Below are 20,625 nucleotides of genomic sequence, written 5' to 3'. Positions count from 1 at the left end.
AAAAGATCCCAATATCAAATGAATATTTAGCATAAAACAAACCACACATTTTAGGAAGATGAGGATCTTAAACCACCTAAATACGCTCACTGTAACTTAGAACGCATTTGACAGTCCTTATTCTAATAGCTTTTCCATGCTCCTCAGAAAAGTGACAGGGCCAACATATTCATGTTTCACTTAGCACCTCCTAAGGAAGGGCATGCCCTGCATCAATGTGTGCTCCAAGGTACACGGGAAGAGATCCTGGGAGAATTGGCACCTTGATTCGGATCTCCTCATTTCCTGGCTGTGACATGTATTTTACTGTCTGACCGAAAATTACTTGCTTATCAGGAAAAATGTGAAATTCTATCTTTTGAGTTGCCCTAGTAAACTGCCTACTACAATTTATTTGCTGCTTATTTATGACATTAGTTGGCTGGTTTCAAGTAATTTAGTCTGATTATTGTTAGCTTAGCTCCAGGACACCACTAATTGACCAAAGTACAAATCTACATTTTTATGTCTCGAGGACATGAATCATTACTTTATCCTGTCAGTAAAACATTAAGCACTGGGATAGTTTTATTTAAAAATTTAAAGTGATTATAAGATGAAACTGAACTGTACATATTTTTATACAAGGAATAAATTACCCTTTAATAACTAGAGAGCGAATTTCTTTTTCCACAGTCAGATCTGAAATTGCTATTTTCTGTGAACATGGCCTGTCTTTCTCCCCCTCTCTCCCTCCCCTCCCCTCCCCTTCCCCTTCTCTCTTTTCTCTTCTTTCCCCTCCTTTTTTTCCTCTTTACTGATGGTAGCAGGTTTATATATTGAGGGTATTCAGCATATCCTTGAATGGCAAGTCTGGCAGCAATAGGGATGCTGGGCTCCGGGTGATTTTTTTGGTTCAGATTCCTAATTTGCTTTGCCACTGTTTTCTTTTCTAAGGAACTTGTAAAAGTTCATCGGAACCTAATGCAAGAGATTCATGATTCCATTGTAAATAAAAACGACCAGAACTTGTATCAAGTTTTCATTAACTACAAGGAAAGGTAACTTTTGGATTTTAAATTTTGTGGCTATTAGTTTGTAATTATAGTGAGGGTTAGTACTAAAATTGCTCATAAGTAGCTATTACTATCGTTCATTAAGATACTGTCTGGGCAGTAATTAGAACATGGGACAGTTAATTTCTGGGTAGTGGTTGACCTCTATATGTGTATCAGGGAAGAAAAAAAGAAGGGTTCAGACTTTTGCATTGAAAACCAGAAGGTGCAGTTTCTGTCACTCTTGAGTCCTGTAGACTTCAGGAAGTCATTTTAACTCTCTGAGCCTCCTTTTTTCCATCTGTAAATGTTAGGGGTAGATTATCTGGTACGTAGTGCTTTTTCCAACTCTAATACCTTATAATTCTGTATTTTGGAGTATTACATTCACAGCCAACGTCAGTTTCCCTTTCTGAATTTGAAAAAAATCTTCTGAACAATTCACATAAATTAGAAGTACCAAGGAATTTTGCTTAAAATAGAGCGCTCTCTTTTAAAATCAAGCACTATAGTTCCTAGTACTAAGAAGTAGCTAATTAATTGCTTACATCAACATTAGATAAATATTAATGTAGTAGTTTTTTTGTTTTCCAGTAGAGGGCTAAAAGAAACAATAAATTAACCGGGCTCTTTGCAAAAATCGGTATTACCCCAGAGATACCCTTCCCGAAGCAGGCTCAGACCCCATGCAATATAAGTTATCTCCCAGCCAGCACAGCTCAGCCCTCTCATTCCCACTTTTCAAATAATGTATTTTTCTTAATTAAAACGGGGGAGGGAGTAGGAGGTTTATTAATGAGTAGAGTTGTAAGTAGTGATTACAGTGAAACAGTAGTAGAAAATAAAACTGTTCCTGAGTGAGCGTGAACAGTGTAAAAGTTGGTCTCTAATAGAAACTTGAAGAGAAGTTTTTAATTTTGTTTTTGATTATTATATGCACTCAAACAATATTAACAGTCATTAAGCCAGTTTGTAAAATCTACCTGCTATAAAAACATGCATGGAATCAATCCCATTCAAATTTGGAAATTAAAAATAGTCATTTTTAATCCTGTAAATATGAGTGACTTTCATTCTATAACTGTATGTGTGGTGTGTCTTAAAAAGAAACGAGAAAGCTGAGGTTCAGAGAAATTATGAGTAATCTGCCCAGGGTTACCTGGAAAGTAAGAGGTGCAGGACGAGTGAGATTTGCTTTGGTTATGCCTAATTGTGGTTTTAAATAGGTGAATTTCCTCTTCCACTTTATTCTTGCCTTTTTGTCCTCAGATTTTTTCCTCTCTCTCTTTTCCTTTCAGGTTGGTTATTTATGGGCAGTACTGCAGTGGAGTGGAGTTGGCCATCTCTAGTTTAGACTACATTTCTAAGACAAAAGAAGATGTCAAACTGAAATTAGAGGTGCCTGTTTATTTTTTGTGTGTCTATGACAGAGTAAAATAAACTAAAACCAACATATTCTTTTCATGATCTATGCAACAGCAAATTTCTATGAATTCTAAGTGTAATTTCATAAAATATTTTAATATATAGCTCTATAAAATAATAATGTGGCAGTAATAATAACAGTAGTGAGACAGAAGATTTATGGCTTTTTTACATGTCTTATCTCATTAGATCCTCATGACTTTGTGAGATACATACAATTAATTTTTTTATCTTATGGTTAAGAAAGCCAGTGTTCAGAGAGATCATGAGTAAGTTGCCCAGGGTAGTAAAAGGTACAGGATGAGTAAGATGTATGTGAGATAATATGTATGTAGATGTAAACTGTTTACTAAAAATATAAGATATTGGGACTTCCCTGGAGGTCCAGTGGTAAGACTCTGTGCTTCCAGTGTAGGGGACGTGGGTTCGATCCCTGGTCGGGGAAATAAGATCCCACATGCTGCATAACACGGCCAAAAGATATTTAGGGGAAAACGTATAAAAAGGGCATGGAATATGTATAACTGATTCACTTTGTTATAAAGCAGAAACTAACACACCATTGTAAAGTAATTATACCCCAATAAAGATGTTAAAAAATAATAATAATAAAAATAATAATAAAAAATTAAAAAAGGGCATGGATATTGCCCATAAGAAGGCAAGACAGGCACACATATGATGAGATTAAGTAGTATGTGATAAGCACTCGTAGTCAGGGCTCCATGAGTAAGACTGAGTGATCACTTCAGTATAGTTAGACTGTGGAAGATTTATCTGAAGAGGGAGAATTTGAGTTAGGTCACTGAAGAATGAGGTGAGTCTTGATAGATGAGAGTCCATGTAGGGCATTCTGGAAGAATTGGTATGTCTTGACCAGAAGGATCAGGCAAGTTTGAGAAATGGCAAGTAGGTTAGTATGAATAGAGCACATGGTAACAATGGAAAATAAGTCTGGAAACTGTGTTAGGTCATTTATTTTTTTGGTACATCTTTCCCCCCACACACACACAAGAAGAGTCTGCACTTTCAAAAATCTTTTGAAAAACGATTATTTATATGTTATATGAATTGTCGTCTCAAATATATTATCCATATGTATGGATCTTCTTAAATTTCAGGTAGAGATGTATAGTCAACTCTTCTGTGTGTGGCTTGGTTGGCTCTCTCATATCCTCCTTGCTGCTCTTTGTTGGGTTTAGCAGTGAGGTCAGGTGATGAACAGAGAAGAAGAGGGAGATGATTTGCAAGGCAGAACCCCTTCACTGTTTAGCGTATCTGGTCTGATTTAATAAAATAATTCCCACAAAGGGGAGCTATTGGTGAGAAAATTTGCACATCAACAGACTACCAAGTAACTGTACTAATTCTATATCATGGATCCTTCTTTCTTACCTCTCACAATCCCTTGATGATGCGGATCTTATGGCTGGAGATGGTTTGAGTCACCACTAAGTGACATCCTTACAGCCTTGTTAGCCTAAAGGGCCCCTGCTCCTCTTGGGAGAGCAGAGCCTCGTAAGTCTAGAACTATAAGCCACCTTGACTCAAATAAAAACACGATGGTAAGATAAAAGTTAACAACGTACACAACGACTTCCTAATAGAGCTACCATTTAGGCAGTTTTTTTTTTTTAATAAAGATATATAATTCTGGTTCAAGAGAGGAGTCAGAAAGTGGTCAATCAAACCTGCATTATATTCTCAGCATTATATGCGTGTTACTCTCCCTTCTTTCAGACTCACTGTCAAAATCCTGCCCAGTGAGCATACTCTATAGTTTCTGTAGTCACTGTAAGTCTTAGGGAAAGAGAGAACCTCAGACTGAGTTTGAAAGGCTCAGGGTGAGGTGATGCTGGTTGTGTTAACCGTGGGTCTGATTTGGAAGTATTTAACCAGATACTTACTATAAGCCCTCAACAAATAGTCTTTGCTGGAACTGTCTTCTGCAAGTCCCAGCATGATGGAGGGAAAGCTGCCTTATACTAGGTTTCTCTCTGCCTCCTTCATGTCTTCTTTTTGTGGTTATTTTTATTCTTGATGATTTTTGTCTTTTTTTCACCCCTACTGTAGAACCAAAGTAACATGGGGTGAAGGGTAATAGAGTCTCTTTACCTTGTTCTCTAAGCTGGCTCATCCCTATTACATTTTCTTTTCTTTTCACTTAGAATTGGAGTTGAGGCTAAGCACTTGACTGGATGTTTGGAAGGATCATTTCTACCCTTTATTTGCTTTCAATACTAATAAGCATTTTACACTTCAGTCTCGGCCCCCTAATTGTAGCTAATGCCAGCGCTGTTAGTTTCTTTACTTCCTGAGCTTATAACTTAGAACTTGAAATAATTTTTTCCCCAACAGTTTTACACTGACTTCCATAACATAACAAAGTAAATTTTAAATGTATAACATTTCTGTTCTTAACACTATGTTAAGATGGCATAACATAAGAAGTGTAAGATACAACCTCAATTTCCAAGGAACTTAAAATGCAGCTGGGAAGATGAGACCCATTCATTACAATAATATTAACAGTTTGACCTCCTATTTGAGACCCATGATCCAGAACTCGCTATAATCTGTGGAAGCAAGAAATCATTTGAAATAGTTATCTGTCCAGTGAACCCCAGCAATTGACAAGATGTGAGCTAACATGTCAGGATGTGTCACCAGTTCTTGTTTGAAAGCTGTAGTCAAGCACTCATTAACTCAATATGGTCATTGGAGCTAATGGTGTTTGTTTCTATAGCTTCTGATAATATAATATATCCTTCCATGTGCTGGAAAAGCTAAGTGTGGGGAAAAGGGAAACTAAAGAGTATTTTCTTGAATACAACCCCTTCCATGAACTGGAAAATTCCTTGGTCTTGGTTATGTAATTGTCTGAGGATTTTGGACTTAGGTTGCTCACAAATAAAAATATCTTTGTGACACCTTATTGTTTTTTTGGATGATACCATGAATATTTGAGACACAGTAAGATCAGAAAAGCAATTTGTTCAAGGTCACACAGACAAGAATTGCCAAACTTGATTTAAATTCAGGCTCTGACACTGCAAATTCAAAGTACTTTCCTCAAAGTCTTAGTTAATGTCAATAGAGTGAACCCGTCAGTGCTATTTTTTGATAAACTTGTAAGAAAGGAGATTGTGAGATTAAAAAAATAAAATCTGAGGCTTTGAAAACTTTGAATCCTGTAGTGGGTTTATACTTTAGCAAATTTTGGGAGTCAATCATTCCATTTCATTCATTACAACAAATGTTTAGTCAGTAAATACCAGATTCTCAAGAGGTATAAAAGACATAATATATTGGGGAAGATATTATACATATACAACAATAATTAAGAGACCCACAAGGCACAGAGAGACAGCACAATTTTGATTGGGACTATTACTAACAGCCTTGAAGTATAGTTCTTCAAGAGGATGATGAATTTTGCTGGGAACTAGTCCAAGCACATGGCAGTTGGAGAGAACCGAATGAACCAAGGCATGATGGTGGGGAGGGAACATAGTGGGTTTAATTAATGGGGCTTGTTCTTGATGCCTGGTCCACAGGCCTGCTTGGGGAGACTGGTGAAAGGTTAAGTGGTAAGTGAGGGGAAAATGCTGGAGGACCACTAGAGAAAATAATTTTCATGTGTAAAATAGTTCTACATATTTATTCTTATTTAGAGTTGAAATGCTACAAGTTTTGTTTGTTTCTTTTGGTTTTTAACTGACGATACTTCCTAGTTTTAAGAAAGAAGGATTGTTAAGGAAAATAGCAAAATATTTATTGTATAATAGCAGTTTTGCTTATGGCGTTTGCATCCTTTAATGTTTGTATTATGACTCCTTTTGCTAAAACTAAAACAGTTCAATTTTTAAAAAATTTCTTTAGGAATGTTCTAAAAGAGCAAATAATGGGAAATTTACTCTTCGAGATTTGCTTGTGGTTCCTATGCAGCGTGTTTTAAAGTATCACCTTCTCCTTCAGGTATGTAATTTAAAACTGTTTGTTTATTTGTTCATTCATGAATTCAACACAATATTAATGAAGGTCAACTAAGCTGCAGAAACTATGTTTGGAGCCCTATCCCCTTACAGTTTTCAATTATGAGGATAGCTAAGTGGGAAATAACAAAACAGCTGGAAATTGTTTCTTCCTTTTAAGCAAAGATAATTCTGTATCTTTCACACAGTCACATTTTGAGTTTTTCAAACAGAACTGGCTCCAAAAAAATTTAAAAAATTTAAAAACAAGGCAAAACAAATACAAATATCCCTTCAACCAAGTCTTCTGTCATTAGCAGTAATCATTTATTAGAATCTCAGTGTTGCAATACACTTGAATTTTGACAGGTTAATTGTGTTAGAATTTGTGCCTTATAACCATAAACGAAAGAGAATTGTGTCACACTCTGTGTTACTTTCTGCTATAAATTATAATAAGACTGCATTTATTTTGAAGTGATTCTTGTTATAACCCCAAGCTTATGGTTTCCACGGTTAGTCTTCTAATGAGGGTGGAGAGTCTTATAAATTTAACTTGATAGCTGTACCAGGAGACTCATTAGTTCTGCTCCAAAGAAATGTCTTACTGTATTAGTCTATCAGCTTTGCTGATGCTTGTGAAATGCCATTTTAAAAAGATCTGCTACCTGTATGTGAAATATAATTCTGAGTTTGCTGTGCTTTATACATCTTGTATATTAAATTTCTTGAACTGTAACTGCAAAATTATTAGTCATTTCTATTTTCTACTGAGAAATCAGAAAAATTCAAACCCTGATTATTCCTTACAAATGCGTTAAAACATTTATGAGACCTAAACTCAAAGCAGCTTAATCAAATTGCATTTTATGAAAAAATAATAAGGAAGACTTAGGCAGTCAATTTCTGAGACATCATGAAACTAAAAACATGTCCAAAAGAAGATAATAATTTATCTTGTAACTTTAGTATAGTCAAATATTGATTGAAGAGTTTAAAAGTTGCAGTTTTCAAGAAATATCTATTTTCTTCATTACTCAGCCATAAAAAGAAATGAAATTGAGTTATTTGTAGTGAGGTGGATGGACCTAGAGTCTGTCATACAGAGTGAAGTAAGAAAGAGAAAAAACAAATACCGTTTGCTAACACATACATATGGAATCTAAAAAAAAAAAAAAAGGTTCTGATGAACCTAGGGGCAGGACAGGAATAAAGATGCAGACGTAGAGAATGGACTTGACGACATGGCAAGGGGGAAGGGTAAGCTGGGACGAAGTGAGAGAGTGGCATGGACATATATACACTACCAAATATAAAATAGATAGCTGTAGGAAGCAGCTGCATCGCACAGGGAGATCAGCTCCCTGCTTCGTGACCACCTAAAGGGATGGGATAGGGAGGGTGGGAGGGAGACGCAAGAGGGAAGGGATATGGGGATATATGTATGCATATAGCTGATTCACTTTGTTATACAGCAGAAACTAACACAACATTGTAAAGCAATTATACTCCAATAAAGATGTTAAAAAAAAAGATTTTAAGCAGACTTATAAAAGTATAAAATATGACCTTACCTTTTGGAAAGTCAGTGAACTTTTTCTGCTCATTTCTCTTGGGTTGTTTGATATTTTAAATTTCAAAAGTATATTTAGTTCCATGATGATTTTTTAAAATAGGAAAAGTTTTATCTGGGATACCACACTTAGATAAAAATTCTAGAAATGTTTTTCCATTTCAAAATAGTGTAGAGTAGAATTAATTTGTCTACTGTTTAGAAATGTGTTAAATAAATATGGTATGAATTTGAATATTTTCTACTTACTACTGTATTTTAGTGGGTAAATCATTTTTGAAATGCCTTGTGATTTGAAATCACGGATTTATAAAATTAAAATATTTTATAGTGGGGGGTTTGAAACTTTGAGAATACTGTTATTATTTAATAGAGGAAAAGTAAAAATAGAAACAAAAGAGTATCACTCTGACAAGTTTATTATACTTAACAGATTTGATATCTGTAGGTTCTGTTTACAACTAGAAACACCACTGGTATTGGATTCAGCAAAGATTTTTTTTTTAATTTATTTATTTTAGGCTGCATTGGGTCTTCCTTGTTGCACGCGGGCTTTCTCTAGTTGCGGCTACTCTTCATTGCAGTGCGCAGGCTTCTCATTGCAGTGGCTTCTCTTGTTGTGGAGCATGGGCTCTAGGCACTCGGGCTTCAGTAATTGTGGCACTCGGGCTCTAGAGCGCAGGCTCAGTAGTTGTGGCGCACGGGCTTAGTTGCTCCGCGGCACGTGGGATCTTCCCGGACCAAGGCTCAAACCTGTGTCCCCTGCATTGGCAGGTGGATTCTTAACCACTGCGCCACCAGGGAAGCCCCTCAGCAAAGATTTTTGAATGGATCCCATGAGCTGCATACAGTGTGAGTCTCTCAACAATGTAAAACAGCCCCCCTCACACTGATAAAGTCCACTGTTTTATTGGGGAAAATGAAATGTAATCTGCCAAGTACAATACGACGTGATAAGTATGCAGAAGGTACAGAAGTGGTACAAATAAAGACTTAGTTAATTATGGCTTGAGAAGAGGCCTCTGTCATAACAAGCTTCACAGAGGAATATTTCTTGAGTTGGGCTTTGAAGGAAGAATGACGGTTTGACAGGTGGATCAGAGAGCAAGGGCTTTCTAGGAGAGAAAACATCATGCCTAATGGGATCAGATATTAGAACGTTATTTTGAGAATTGCAGTTAACTTAGTAGAAGTAGGGCATAGGTTGTCTGAGAGGAAGTGGAGAGAGAAGTTGGGAGAGGTTTGCAGAATTCAGATCATGAAGCATCTACGAGGTATGTGTGACAACCTGAAGCTTTTGTGAACCTCCCAGAAGTCTAAGTAACAGGATCTGATTTACATTTAGAGATTTAACTCTGCTGTCAATCGAGGGACTAGATTGTAGCAAGGAAAGACTGCAAGTCAGAAGATGAATCAGAAGCCTATTACAGTCACCCATTTGAAAGAGAGCAGGGACTTGAACCGAGGTAGTGCCAGTGGAGGAGGTTTCAAGGGGAGGGGTCGAAGTTAACACAAACAGAACATAGTGAGAGAGAGGGAGGAGTCAGGGGCACCTTTGAGGTTTTGGCTTAAGTGATGGAGGTGCCCTCATTCAGTAAAACATAAACAGGAACAAGAGTAGGGGTGCGGGTGAAGGTGCATGAAGTGTGGACATGCTGTATTTCAGGGGCTTGCGAGAAACCCAGGTAGAACAATTTAATAGGACATATGAGTCTGGGACTCAGGCGTGAATTCTGGGTTGAGCACATTCATTTGAGGGTGACTGTCACATTAGATGATAGGCGATGTTATGGCAATGGTTGTGATAGAATTCACAGAGTATGTAACGTAAGGATAACAGAAGACTAAGGTGAAAATCTAGGGAATAATAACTCATTTCTAAGGTGCAAAGAAAGAAGAAGGTATGAAAGACAAATGAATAGGCAACATTTAAGATGAACTAACAAAAATAACAACAACAAACAGAAGAGCCTGATGTCCCTGAGGCCAAAGGAGAGATGGAGTTGTCAGAATCCAAAGCCATAGAGAAGCCAAGTTTGATAACAAGTGAAAAGTATCAGTTCAGGGACTTCCCTGGTGGTCCAGTGGGTAAGACTGCACGCTGCCAATGCAGGGGGCGCGGGTTCGATCCCTGGTCGGGGAACTAAGATTCCACGTGCCATGTGGCACAGCCAAAAAAGAAAAAAGTATCAGTTCAGTTGTCAAGGAGGGGAATCTTTCTTAACATCTGGCAAGAGTGTCAGTGTGATGGTGGGGGATAGAATTCACGTTCAACTTTGAAAGGAAAACCTTTCTGACCATTGTCTCATGTCCTTTTGATATCTATTTGGTCTTCTTAACAGTTTGAAATTTTTGATGAAAACAGAGCCTAGTTAAATCAGATTTATCACATTATGGTGAGAATAATGATAAAAATGGTTTATTTGTAAAATGTTTTCTTATGTGTTGGTTTTAATTTGATGGAAGTAGTACTAAAATATATCTTCCAAATAGGAGCTGGTCAAACATACCACTGATCCTATGGAGAAGGCAAATTTGAAACTGGCTCTTGATGCGATGAAGGTTAGACGAATGCAGCATTAACTTGTTTGTATTTCTAATTCTTGCCTAAAAACAATAGAATGTAAACTGTTAATACATATGTATGATACGCTAATAGATGTTATTATAAGTATTTGCATAGGTTTGTTTTTGGAGGGGAGAGCTGGATATTTTTAACTGAAATCAGTATCCTTGCATGGATTTAATTGTTGGACAAAAGCATAAAACCAAGAGGTATATTAAAATAACTTTCAGTATTTATGAAAGTATGACAATTTCCATAACTACCAGGAATGATTTAATAGAATGGTTTTGTTTCACATTCTTTTTATGGTTGCTAGTAGAAACCTATTGGCTTGTGCAAGCAGCAGTTTAGCTGATGACTTCAGAACACTGGTGTGACTTATTTTTCTCAAGTGAGGATGTCAGCCAGGTTTACCTTTTTGGATGCTGTGCACCAGTACAAGTGATCAGTCTGGGTTTCTATTTCAGGTAAATCTGAAAATCAAGCACTAGAAGTAGGTGAAGGCAGGCTTTTTGATCATATTGGGGAATCTGTAAAACCCCGATTTCCACGCTATGCCGGACTTTTTGAAAGAAATAATATTTGTCCCTAGCTTAAAACAGACACAGATATTTGTTGTCAAAACAAAATGCCAATGTGACTCTGCCCAGAGCAGTGCATAATTACTTCTCTGTGTCCTTGTGCCAGTTTCAGTGTTAGCTCTGTGTTTAGCTGACTTTAGTACCCTGTCAGGAAACAGCCCATCATTATTTATTATTATAAAAAAAAATCATATCAAGTTTCCAATCTTTTTAAAGAAATCGTTTATAGATATATCCTATGAAAAGTCGGGCTTTCATTTAGAACAAAGTTAGGAACTGCTTTTGCCTGAGTTCTGTTCCTGCTGTTGCAGACAAATATAAGAGGGTAGGGAAAAAAGAAAACCCAGAAAACAGGAAAAATCTGGAGCACATAGCATAAAAATAGCTAGTTACAGTATGGAAAGATTAGCTAATGTTTCCTCAAATTTGAGAAAAGGCATTTTAAAATAGGTGAAGGCACACGGAGAAACAGGGCCAGCATTGTTTGTGCCCTTTAGTTCATTTTCACGCTCCCTGGTTTCTCTCCTCTCCTTCACTTCCCTTTATTAACTCTTTGAAATTGACCTGGCTTCCCTGACTGAACCCTCTCAGGAACTGAGATGCTTAACTGGATGCAGACAACAGCCCTGCTAGATTCATTGTCTAACTTTTAGTTACTTTTTTCTCCCGGCTAATCCTTCATGATTGCCCTTATTCTAACCCAAGTTCAAGTGTGATTCTCTCAAGGTCAGTGTTCAGAATTTACACGCTCCCGACCTGGTTTCCTTTTTGTTGCTCTGCATGGCAGCATATTTTGTTTGTTTCTGTGTTTGATCCTTACTCTTCGCAGGGGTGTGGTAAATGACAAGGCTTCAGTCTTCCCAGCTGTACTCCAGACAGTTTTAAATTGCTTTTGAGATGCAGCTTCGATTAGGTATTCATTTTATTGTCATTGAAAAGTTATAGTGGTAACTTTCTACTATTAATGAAATTAATGATGTTTTCTTTCAAACAGTGCTCATCTCTTGTCTAATCTTATCTTGCCTTCTTTTTCTCCCCTTTTCTTTATTCTTTAGGACTTGGCACAATATGTGAATGAAGTGAAAAGAGATAATGAGACCCTTCGTGAAATTAAACAATTTCAGCTATCTATAGAAAATTTGGTATGTAATTATCATTCCATCCAGCTCCCCTAACCCACAAATTGGGGGATGTTCTAGCAGTTGTTTTTGAAAAAAAAAAAAAGTTTACCTTCAAGTTTCTGTTGTTCTAGGTTTTTTCCGACTTCTGTTTGGCAGCATCCACGGGGATGAACGTTCAGTGGCACCTGTGATACATCATCGTCCAGGGACTTTCTGCCATTGCTTGTCCCTGTCACTTTAATCACACTGTGATGCCTCTCCCTGCAGCAGTCCCATTTTTTTTTTTCTTTTCCTTCCCTCACCCCCATACGTAACCATGGTGGAGTCCCGTTAATTTATTCATTTTATGTATATTTACTGGGTGACTGCTGTGTGCCAGACGTTTTGCTTGGGGCCGGGGCTGTAACTATGAACAACATGTTCTCATGGTTGAGGAGACAGTAAAAAGAGAGTCTAAAAATGCTCTCTCTATTGAGATGAATGCTGTGAACAGGTTGCTGCAACAGAGGATAGTGAGGGGAGTCCTAGTTTAGATAAGGTGCTCAGAAAAAGTCCTTCTGAGACATTTGTCACCTGAACCTGAAGGATGAGAAGAAGCCAGTGGCACAAAGGTCTGCAGAGAGAAGATTCCCGGCAGAAGCCATAGCAAGTGAGATGCCCTGAAATGGGAAAGAGCCAGGGCTGTTCAAGGAGCAGCAAGACAAGAGAGGCTGGAAATTGAGAGTGAAAGGAAGAAGGGTGGGCTCTGAAGTGGGGGAGTGGGGGCAGGAGAACTACACACCACAGCCTTGGAGGGCAAGGTGCTGAGTTGGGATTTTGTAGTGATTGCAGTAGGAAGCTAGTGAACGGTTCTTACCAGAGGGTTTCACAGTCTGATTTAAGTGTCATGAAAACCCTTTCATCAGGCAGACCAGTCAGAAAATCATTGAGGTCGTTTCAAGAGAGTTGATGGAGGCTTGGATAAAGCTGTGGGGAGAGAAAACAGATAAATGAATAGATTTAAGATGCTTTTCTTGGTAGAGCAATTTTATTGCTTCTTCCTCTGAAACGTCTTTGGTCTGTCTTTCTTTCCATACATACAGCTACTTCCCCTTTTCAGGACCTCATCTGCCACCTTTCCAATCACAGTAGCCTCTGGTTACCTCTTCACATAGCTGCGTTTATAGTTCTGCCTTTGATTATAATCTTGTCAAAGCCTAGAATATCTTTTTTCATTACTTCCTATCAAATTTCTTCAAGGTCCAATTTAAAAAAAATTCTTTCCCTAATCTGAAAGAATCCCTAATTCCTTCTCTTTGTAATTCCATAGCACATTGCCTGGACAGCTGTATTTTTTTTATATTGTGGTAAAATATATATAAAATATTAAATTTGCCATTTTTAAGTGTACAGTTTTGTGATGTTAGATACATTCATATTGTGCAGCTGTCACCACCATCCATCTCCAGAACTCTTTTCATCCTGCAAGACTGAAGCTCTCCACCTACTAAACACTAACTCTTCACTCCCCCTTCTTCCCAGCCCCTGGCAACCACCGTTCTACTTTCTGTCTTTATGAATTATTGGATATCAATACTTACCACATTTTTGTTTGCACATATTTTGTACCATTCTGTGAGTTGCCTTTTCACTCTGTTAATAGTGTTCTTTGTGCAAAATTCTAAATTTTGATGAAGTCCACCTTATCGATCTTTTCTTTTGTTGCCTGTGCTTTTGGTGTCCTATCTAAAAAATCATTACTGAATCCAATGTCATAAACCTTTTCCCCTATGTTTTCTTCTGAAAGTTTTGTAGTTTTAACTCTTTGATCCATTTTGAGTTAATTTTTGGAAACAGTATAAGGTAAGGGTCCAACTCATTCTTCTGCCTGTGCATATCCAGTTTCCCCCAGCACCCTTTGTTAAAAAGGCTCTCCTATCCCCCACTGAATTGGTCTTGGCACTCTTGTCAAAAATCATTTGACCATATATGTGAAGGCTTATTTCTGGATGTTCTGTTGTATTACATTGGTTTAGAAGTCTGTGTTTATGCCAGTTCTACACTGTTTGGATTACCATAGTTTTGTAATAAGTTTTGAAATCAGGAAGTGTGAGATCCCAGCTCTGTTCTTTTTTATGATCGTTTTACCTGTTAAGGGTCCCTTGCAATTCCATATGGGTTTTAGGATGGAGTTTTCTGTTTCTGCAAAAAATACAGATAAGAAACATTTACATTTATACTTTCTTGTAGTACAGTTAATTCATTACATATCTTTTTTTATTAGAACGTAATTTCATAGATGTTCGTGATATTTTCAGTCAGTTCCTTCTCCTTTAGCACCTTGTAGAGTAGGTGTTCATAAATACTTAAAACTTTTTATTTTCTGTCTCTGGGGAAATGACTCATTATTTTTAATCATCCAGTCAGAAATTTTCATTCTTAAGATCTTAGCTCAGGGAAGCCATCCTTGACTCCCTAGACCAAATTAGGTCCCCCAGATACGCATGCTTCCTCTGCTCTTCCATCACGGCAACCACATGTTTGTAATTATATTCTTCTGTGACTATTTGCTCCCCCACTGAGCAGTATGTTTCATGAGGGCGGAGTCTATGTCATTTTGTCCTGTACCTAGTGGCTAGCACACAGTGGATGCTCAGTAAATATTAGTTGTTGTAACTTCCTCGTGATTTGCATTTTTCCAATTAATTCTCTCTTTTGGTAGCTAACTTCTCCGTTAGAGGTGTAAGTAAAATCAATTAATGTCTTCAGTATGCCTCCTGGGATGACCAAGGACAGGCTGTTTTTGAAAGTGTATCGTACAGACCTGAGCTTTTTAGAATAAGCGTGTTAAAAGGTAAAATGATAAAAGTTGTTATAAGATAGTTGTGCCTAGCAAATAGCCTCAGTAATGTTAATTTCTGTTTTTATGTGATTATGAAAAACTGAGACATGCACATTTTATATTTTAGAACCAACCAGTTTTGCTTTTTGGACGACCTCAGGGAGATGGTGAAATTCGAATAACCACTCTAGACAAGCATACAAAACAAGAAAGGTGAGAGGGATCGGTACTTATTTTCAAAATAAGTTATTAGGATCAGGAGATTGCGAAAATCTTAAAAACAGTTCCTCCAGGACAAAGGAGTGAAATAAAGGAATAAAAACAAGGGGTCAGATCGATCTGTGTTTTTTTAATTTCTCATATAGATATGTTAGGTATTCCCCTCTTTGTTCTGGTATCTGTTGATTTGCCTAAGTTTGAGTTCTTAAGAAGGAATAGACAAATATAGAATGTCAGCTAGAGTAAAAAAAGTACACATTAAGATGAGAGTAGCAATAAAGCAATAATAGACAGCTACTATAAAAACACAATTGTTTAATTTTATTTTTTGGTATGCATTTTAAAAGAACTAAAAACGGTACAACGTGTCCTAAGGAAGTCCAAGTGAAGGCCATTTAGTGAGATTTTCTCGAGGGAAATTTGTAGGTGCAGTCCTTAAAGATTAGTTGAGCTAATTATGTGGTAAACTGATTTATTTAGTTGAAATGGCCATTTCCTGGAAACTTTGGAAACTAGAAAGTCAACCAGTAGGGGGCAGCATCAGCTCTTGCTTCCACCTTGATACCCAGGCTCTAAAGGTAGCTCCCTGGAGACACACATCCTTTTAGCCTCTCCCGGAAAATAGGCTTTGAAAGTGATGCAAGTAATAGAGCTACGTGAATGTCTCTTTCTTATTGTTTTAAAAAAATGTATGCATGTTAATCACTGAGAGTTTTCGAAAAGATACAAATATTGGTATTGGATGATAGGATTATAAGGTCTGTTTTTTTCCCCCAATTACATTGCTTTTAGTAAGATAGAAGAGAAATATCAACATGTAAATTTAACCATAATTTCTCTAGCTTACACTTGGGTCATGTACCACTCAATTTGTGTTTTAGGTTGTCCATTAAGTCACAAGGAGCAACATACAGGGTAAAAGCGCAGGTTCCACAAGTAGACCCAAGAGTGAATCCTGCTGTGCATCCCAGTGTAACCCTGAGAAAATCATCTAACTTCTCTGAGCCTCAGCTTCCTCCCAAGTAAAATGAATATGATAATAATACGTACCTCAGGAGGTGGTCCTGGGGATTTAAATTGAGTCATCTTTGTGGAAGGGGTGAACGCTTCTCAAGACAATCTGTCTGTCTCCTAGTAATATCAGTAGAAGTTAACTGCTATTGTTGTCATTAATATTATTCCATCAATGTTTAGCTTTTAAACTGGAAGAAAGAAAGTACTAGCTCACGAACAACACTTTAGGGCTTCATTGTTCCTGACAGTAACTCTGCATTGTGCATATTGTTCTCATTATAATTTTGCCTATTTTTTAACTGTGAAAACTGAGGCACAGCAGGGTGATTCATTTAGTAAAGGGCAGTGCCAGGACACACAGTTCATTCTTTCGATGTGCACACTACCTTTGTCTTTAACTCACTGGATAAATTAAATTTTATCTGAGAAGAATTAATACACATGCTTCCAAACCGTTTAAATAAATCTCTCTCTCTCTCTCTCTCTCTCTCAGGCATATCTTCTTATTTGATTTGGCAGTGATTGTATGTAAAAGGAAAGGTGATAACTATGAAATGAAGGAAATAATAGATCTTCAGCAGTACAAAATAGCCAACAATCCTACAACTGATAAGGAAAATAAAAAGGTAAATTCTTGGAAATGAATAACTGTAATTTACTCATAACTTTGACTATTCAAGGAAAGTATGCTAATACATTAATGTGAGAGGCCGCTTATCCATCCAGGTGTTTTTGTTTCTAGAGATTAATTAGAAGCAAGCCTTTGTGAGAAATAATTGGACAGTGCCACAGGTGATAATGATCCCCTCTAATGCCCTAATGATCAAGGCAGCAAAATGCACTTGGCATAGCAATTGTTCTAGATATGAAGTTGACTACAGTGGTCTTGATTGTTCACAGTTTGTCTGATGATAATGTTATGGGTGGTTTGTGGATGATTATGGTGGTGTGTTAGTGAATTTGGAAACATGATGTTATTAATCAATGATACCTATTAACCTGAGGAATATTAATTTTAACAGTGGTCTTATGGCTTCTACCTCATCCATATCCAAGGACAAAATGGGTTAGAATTTTATTGCAAAACAAAAGATTTAAAGAAAAAGTGGCTGGAACAGTTTGAAATGGCTTTGTGAGTATTTCTACTTTTAAAAGTGCTTTTTTCTACTGCATAAGTTTCTTATGAACAATGAACTACCAATAAACATACTCTAATATCTGTAGCATGTGTACAGAGGCTGTGAAAACACTTTGCTCTGAGCATGAGTGCTATGCTACGAGGCTGTCAGCTTGATAACTTTGGTCTCCTGGGAGAGATGTTTTGGTGAATTTCTTCAAGAAAAAGAAAGAGGGAGCTCTAACCTTCTGTTTGACTTTCTTCTCATGGGCATATTTTAATTCTTTAGCTTTTAGCAGCCCCCGAAAATATTCATTATTCTAATGATAAACTTTTAATGTAATTGCCATGTTTTATATATATCTTTAAATTAAGTAGAAATACTCCCAAACACATACACACACGTACATACATACATGCAAATATCTTATTTTTAATAGAAAGATTGATTTGTTCCTCCTGTTTGTTTTTAACTCATTTATTGTTTGAATTCTGGGTAAATTGCTTGACGTATTCAATGAATGCTTTCAGGGCTTGACTTCTCTCAGTGTTTTTTCCTTTTATTAAAGTGGAAACTCAACAAAGAGGTGGGAAATAAATCAGACATGTTCGAAAAGGAATGCATACAGAGACGTGATTACACAAGGACATGTCATTATAGGAGTTTCTTTTCAGTTTTGAGGTTCATGGATTAAAAAGTGTATAATGACCCTTGTTATGGAAACATATAGGTCACCCTGAAATTGAAACTGTTAGCAAAAGGTGAAATTAAGAAAAAACACTTCTGTGATTTGCTTCATATGTATTCTAGCATTATTTATCTTTTGCAGACAAATTCTATCAGATTTTTTGTTTGCTTTCTCCTTTGCTTCGTTTTTGGAAATGCTCATGTTAATATAAAATGGAAATAGGATTAGAATATTTTATTGTAGTTCTGAGGGGAGAAAAATAGAGATTTTCCTTCGATTATTTTCTCTAACACTTGGAGACATACGATTGTGCAGCTAAAATAGTTTTAAGCTTATAGGCAATTCTGGGTTCAGCAATAACCCCTGCCATGGACTGGCTGCATAGTCTTAGCCAATTTGTTTAACCTCTCAGAGCCTCAGTTTCCTCCTCTAAAATAGGGATAATGATATTTTGAATTCCAGATATATGTGTCAAGCAGAATGGTGGCCAGATAGTACAACAGCAATGATATGGTATTGAATTGTAAGAGGTATCTGTTGTTATCACTATTATTAATATTGTTTTGTATTTAGGATCCTAATATACCTATAGGGACTTATAAATTCAGAGGACATCTTCCAGTATACTATTGTAGTTTTTAAAATTTATTGTTATTGATTATAATAATTAAAAGACCTTAGTAGTTGTATGCATCCATAAAATGGCTATTCTACAGGGACCTTTTTGGTTTGGGTCACAAGTGAGGAAGTCGGTGACCTCCGCCCACCCAGTCTCTGATGAATTGTGGGCTATAGCATAAACCTAGTGTGCTGTTGTAGTGAGGTTTCAAGTGATAGGCAATATTTGGACTTGAGCAGTTGGGATTGGAGTGACAGGATGCTGGGGTTGCTGATAATATGCAAAGGCAGAGCTGATCTCACACCTTTGCTCTTGTGGGAAGGATGCCGGGCTGGTATTTTCTTACGGGTTCTGTTCATATGATCCTTACATGAGTGAAGGAATTTCTGCAGAGGAGGGAAGTTAAATTTGTTGTCCAGAGTGGGTGGGCTCCTTGGACTGTATTGATAGGCGCATCACTTAATATTCTGTTCACTTGCCATAAATCAAGCAGCTAAACTCTGGATGCAAGAGACTCAACAAAATGCATGCTTATCTCTCTTTTTCATGGAAGAGAATCTGGGGTAGGTAGACAAGGGGTGGGTTGGGCTCTCTGGGGTATTGCCAGGAACCCAGGCTCAGATCTTCCTGCTCTGCCATTGTCAGCATGGCTTCTGTCCTCAAGGTTGGTCACATGTTGTCCGAGATAGCTGCTGGAGCTCTAGCTATATAATCTACATTCTAGGCAGCAGAAGGTGATCCTCATTTTTAAGGATTCTTTGCAGAAATGCTACAACTTCTGTTACATAATACTGACCAGAACTTAGTCATGTGGCCACATCTGACAAGGGAGCCAAGAAATGCCATCTTCATTCTGGGCAGGAATATGCTTGGCTACGAATCAAGGTTCTCCTATTATGGAAGAAAGGAGAAATGGGTAGCTGTATGCAGCTATCAGTCGCTGCCTTATAGGTATAGACATAAGGGAAGAGTATGGGTAGCTTTAAATTGTTCCATCACAGGAAAGATGGCTGTACCACACACAGGGAAACTGGGTGGGGTTCTTCATCTTTGAGCCTTATCCAAGCACCTCAACAATGTCATTAAACATCCATTAAACTCTGTTTGTATTTTAGAGTTCCACTGACTTGCCCATGCAGATGGTGAGAGGGTGGAAGTACCCTTTTTTGAGAATTGCTCAAAGTCAAAGTTGAGGGCTTCTTGAAGCAGGGATTATGCCATGTATGGCATGTAAATTAAAATTAGGCAAAATAAAAGTCGGATTTTATTCGAGCATCAGAATATCCCATTATTTTATTTCCTCCTTTCTCTTTTGAAGCTTGTTACGCAGGAAAGTCCTGCTTCCAGCTTTGTGAGACAGGTCTTGCTTGTCTTGTGCTCAGGAAAGTAGAATAATCTAAGTCCTGAAGCTTAAGACTTTGCCTATGGCTCAAATTTTGCTATTTTATCCACTATTTAAAGTTCAAGTCCTCTTAGTCTATAAGCCATAGAGAAAAAGAAGACTGAGAAATCCTGCAGCATTCATGACAATACATGATAAACAGTAAGCCTTGTGTCTCGCCACAGACCAGCTTCTTCCGGTCTCTTTGGCATTAACAGGGGCCCTGTAGGTCCCCCTAGAGCATTCTGGAGTGTCGCTTTAAGGACCTTTGAAAAGGAAAGGGTGGCATGGGTGGGAGGGGGGCAGGAAATCAAGGGAGGTGATATTTTAAGACTGACGAAATGCTTGCCAGTTCTATTTACAGAAGATGGCAATTCTGCTGTTTATAGGATGGTTGGATCATTTTTATTTTAAAAAACTTGCAAATCACCTTTAAGGAGTTTAGAATACTGCTCTTAATTTAGACTATTATAATGGACCATAGAAAAGCA

The 20,625-nt window shown here is 37.4% G+C and overlaps 1 protein-coding gene across 2 annotated transcripts in view; it reads left to right on the top strand.

Annotated features, from left to right (window-relative positions):
- Nucleotides 1-20,625, top strand: part of VAV3 (vav guanine nucleotide exchange factor 3) — a 395,503-nt gene that overhangs the window by 189,947 nt on the left and 184,931 nt on the right. For both annotated transcript variants that reach the window (XM_079939290.1, XM_079939289.1), the window contains exons 8-15: nt 937-1,040; nt 2,333-2,432; nt 6,342-6,437; nt 10,500-10,568; nt 12,209-12,295; nt 15,223-15,308; nt 16,822-16,954; nt 17,351-17,460. In XM_079939290.1, the coding sequence (XP_079795416.1) occupies nt 937-1,040; nt 2,333-2,432; nt 6,342-6,437; nt 10,500-10,568; nt 12,209-12,295; nt 15,223-15,308; nt 16,822-16,954; nt 17,351-17,460 (785 nt within the window). The remainder of the gene's footprint in view (nt 1-936; nt 1,041-2,332; nt 2,433-6,341; nt 6,438-10,499; nt 10,569-12,208; nt 12,296-15,222; nt 15,309-16,821; nt 16,955-17,350; nt 17,461-20,625) is intronic.

The sequence above is a fragment of the Stenella coeruleoalba genome (assembly GCF_951394435.1).
Source record: "Stenella coeruleoalba genome assembly, chromosome: 1".
In the NCBI taxonomy this organism is placed as follows: domain Eukaryota; kingdom Metazoa; phylum Chordata; class Mammalia; order Artiodactyla; family Delphinidae; genus Stenella; species Stenella coeruleoalba.
Note: the sequence above shows the minus strand (reverse complement) of the source record. Positions and strands in the feature narration are given on the sequence as shown.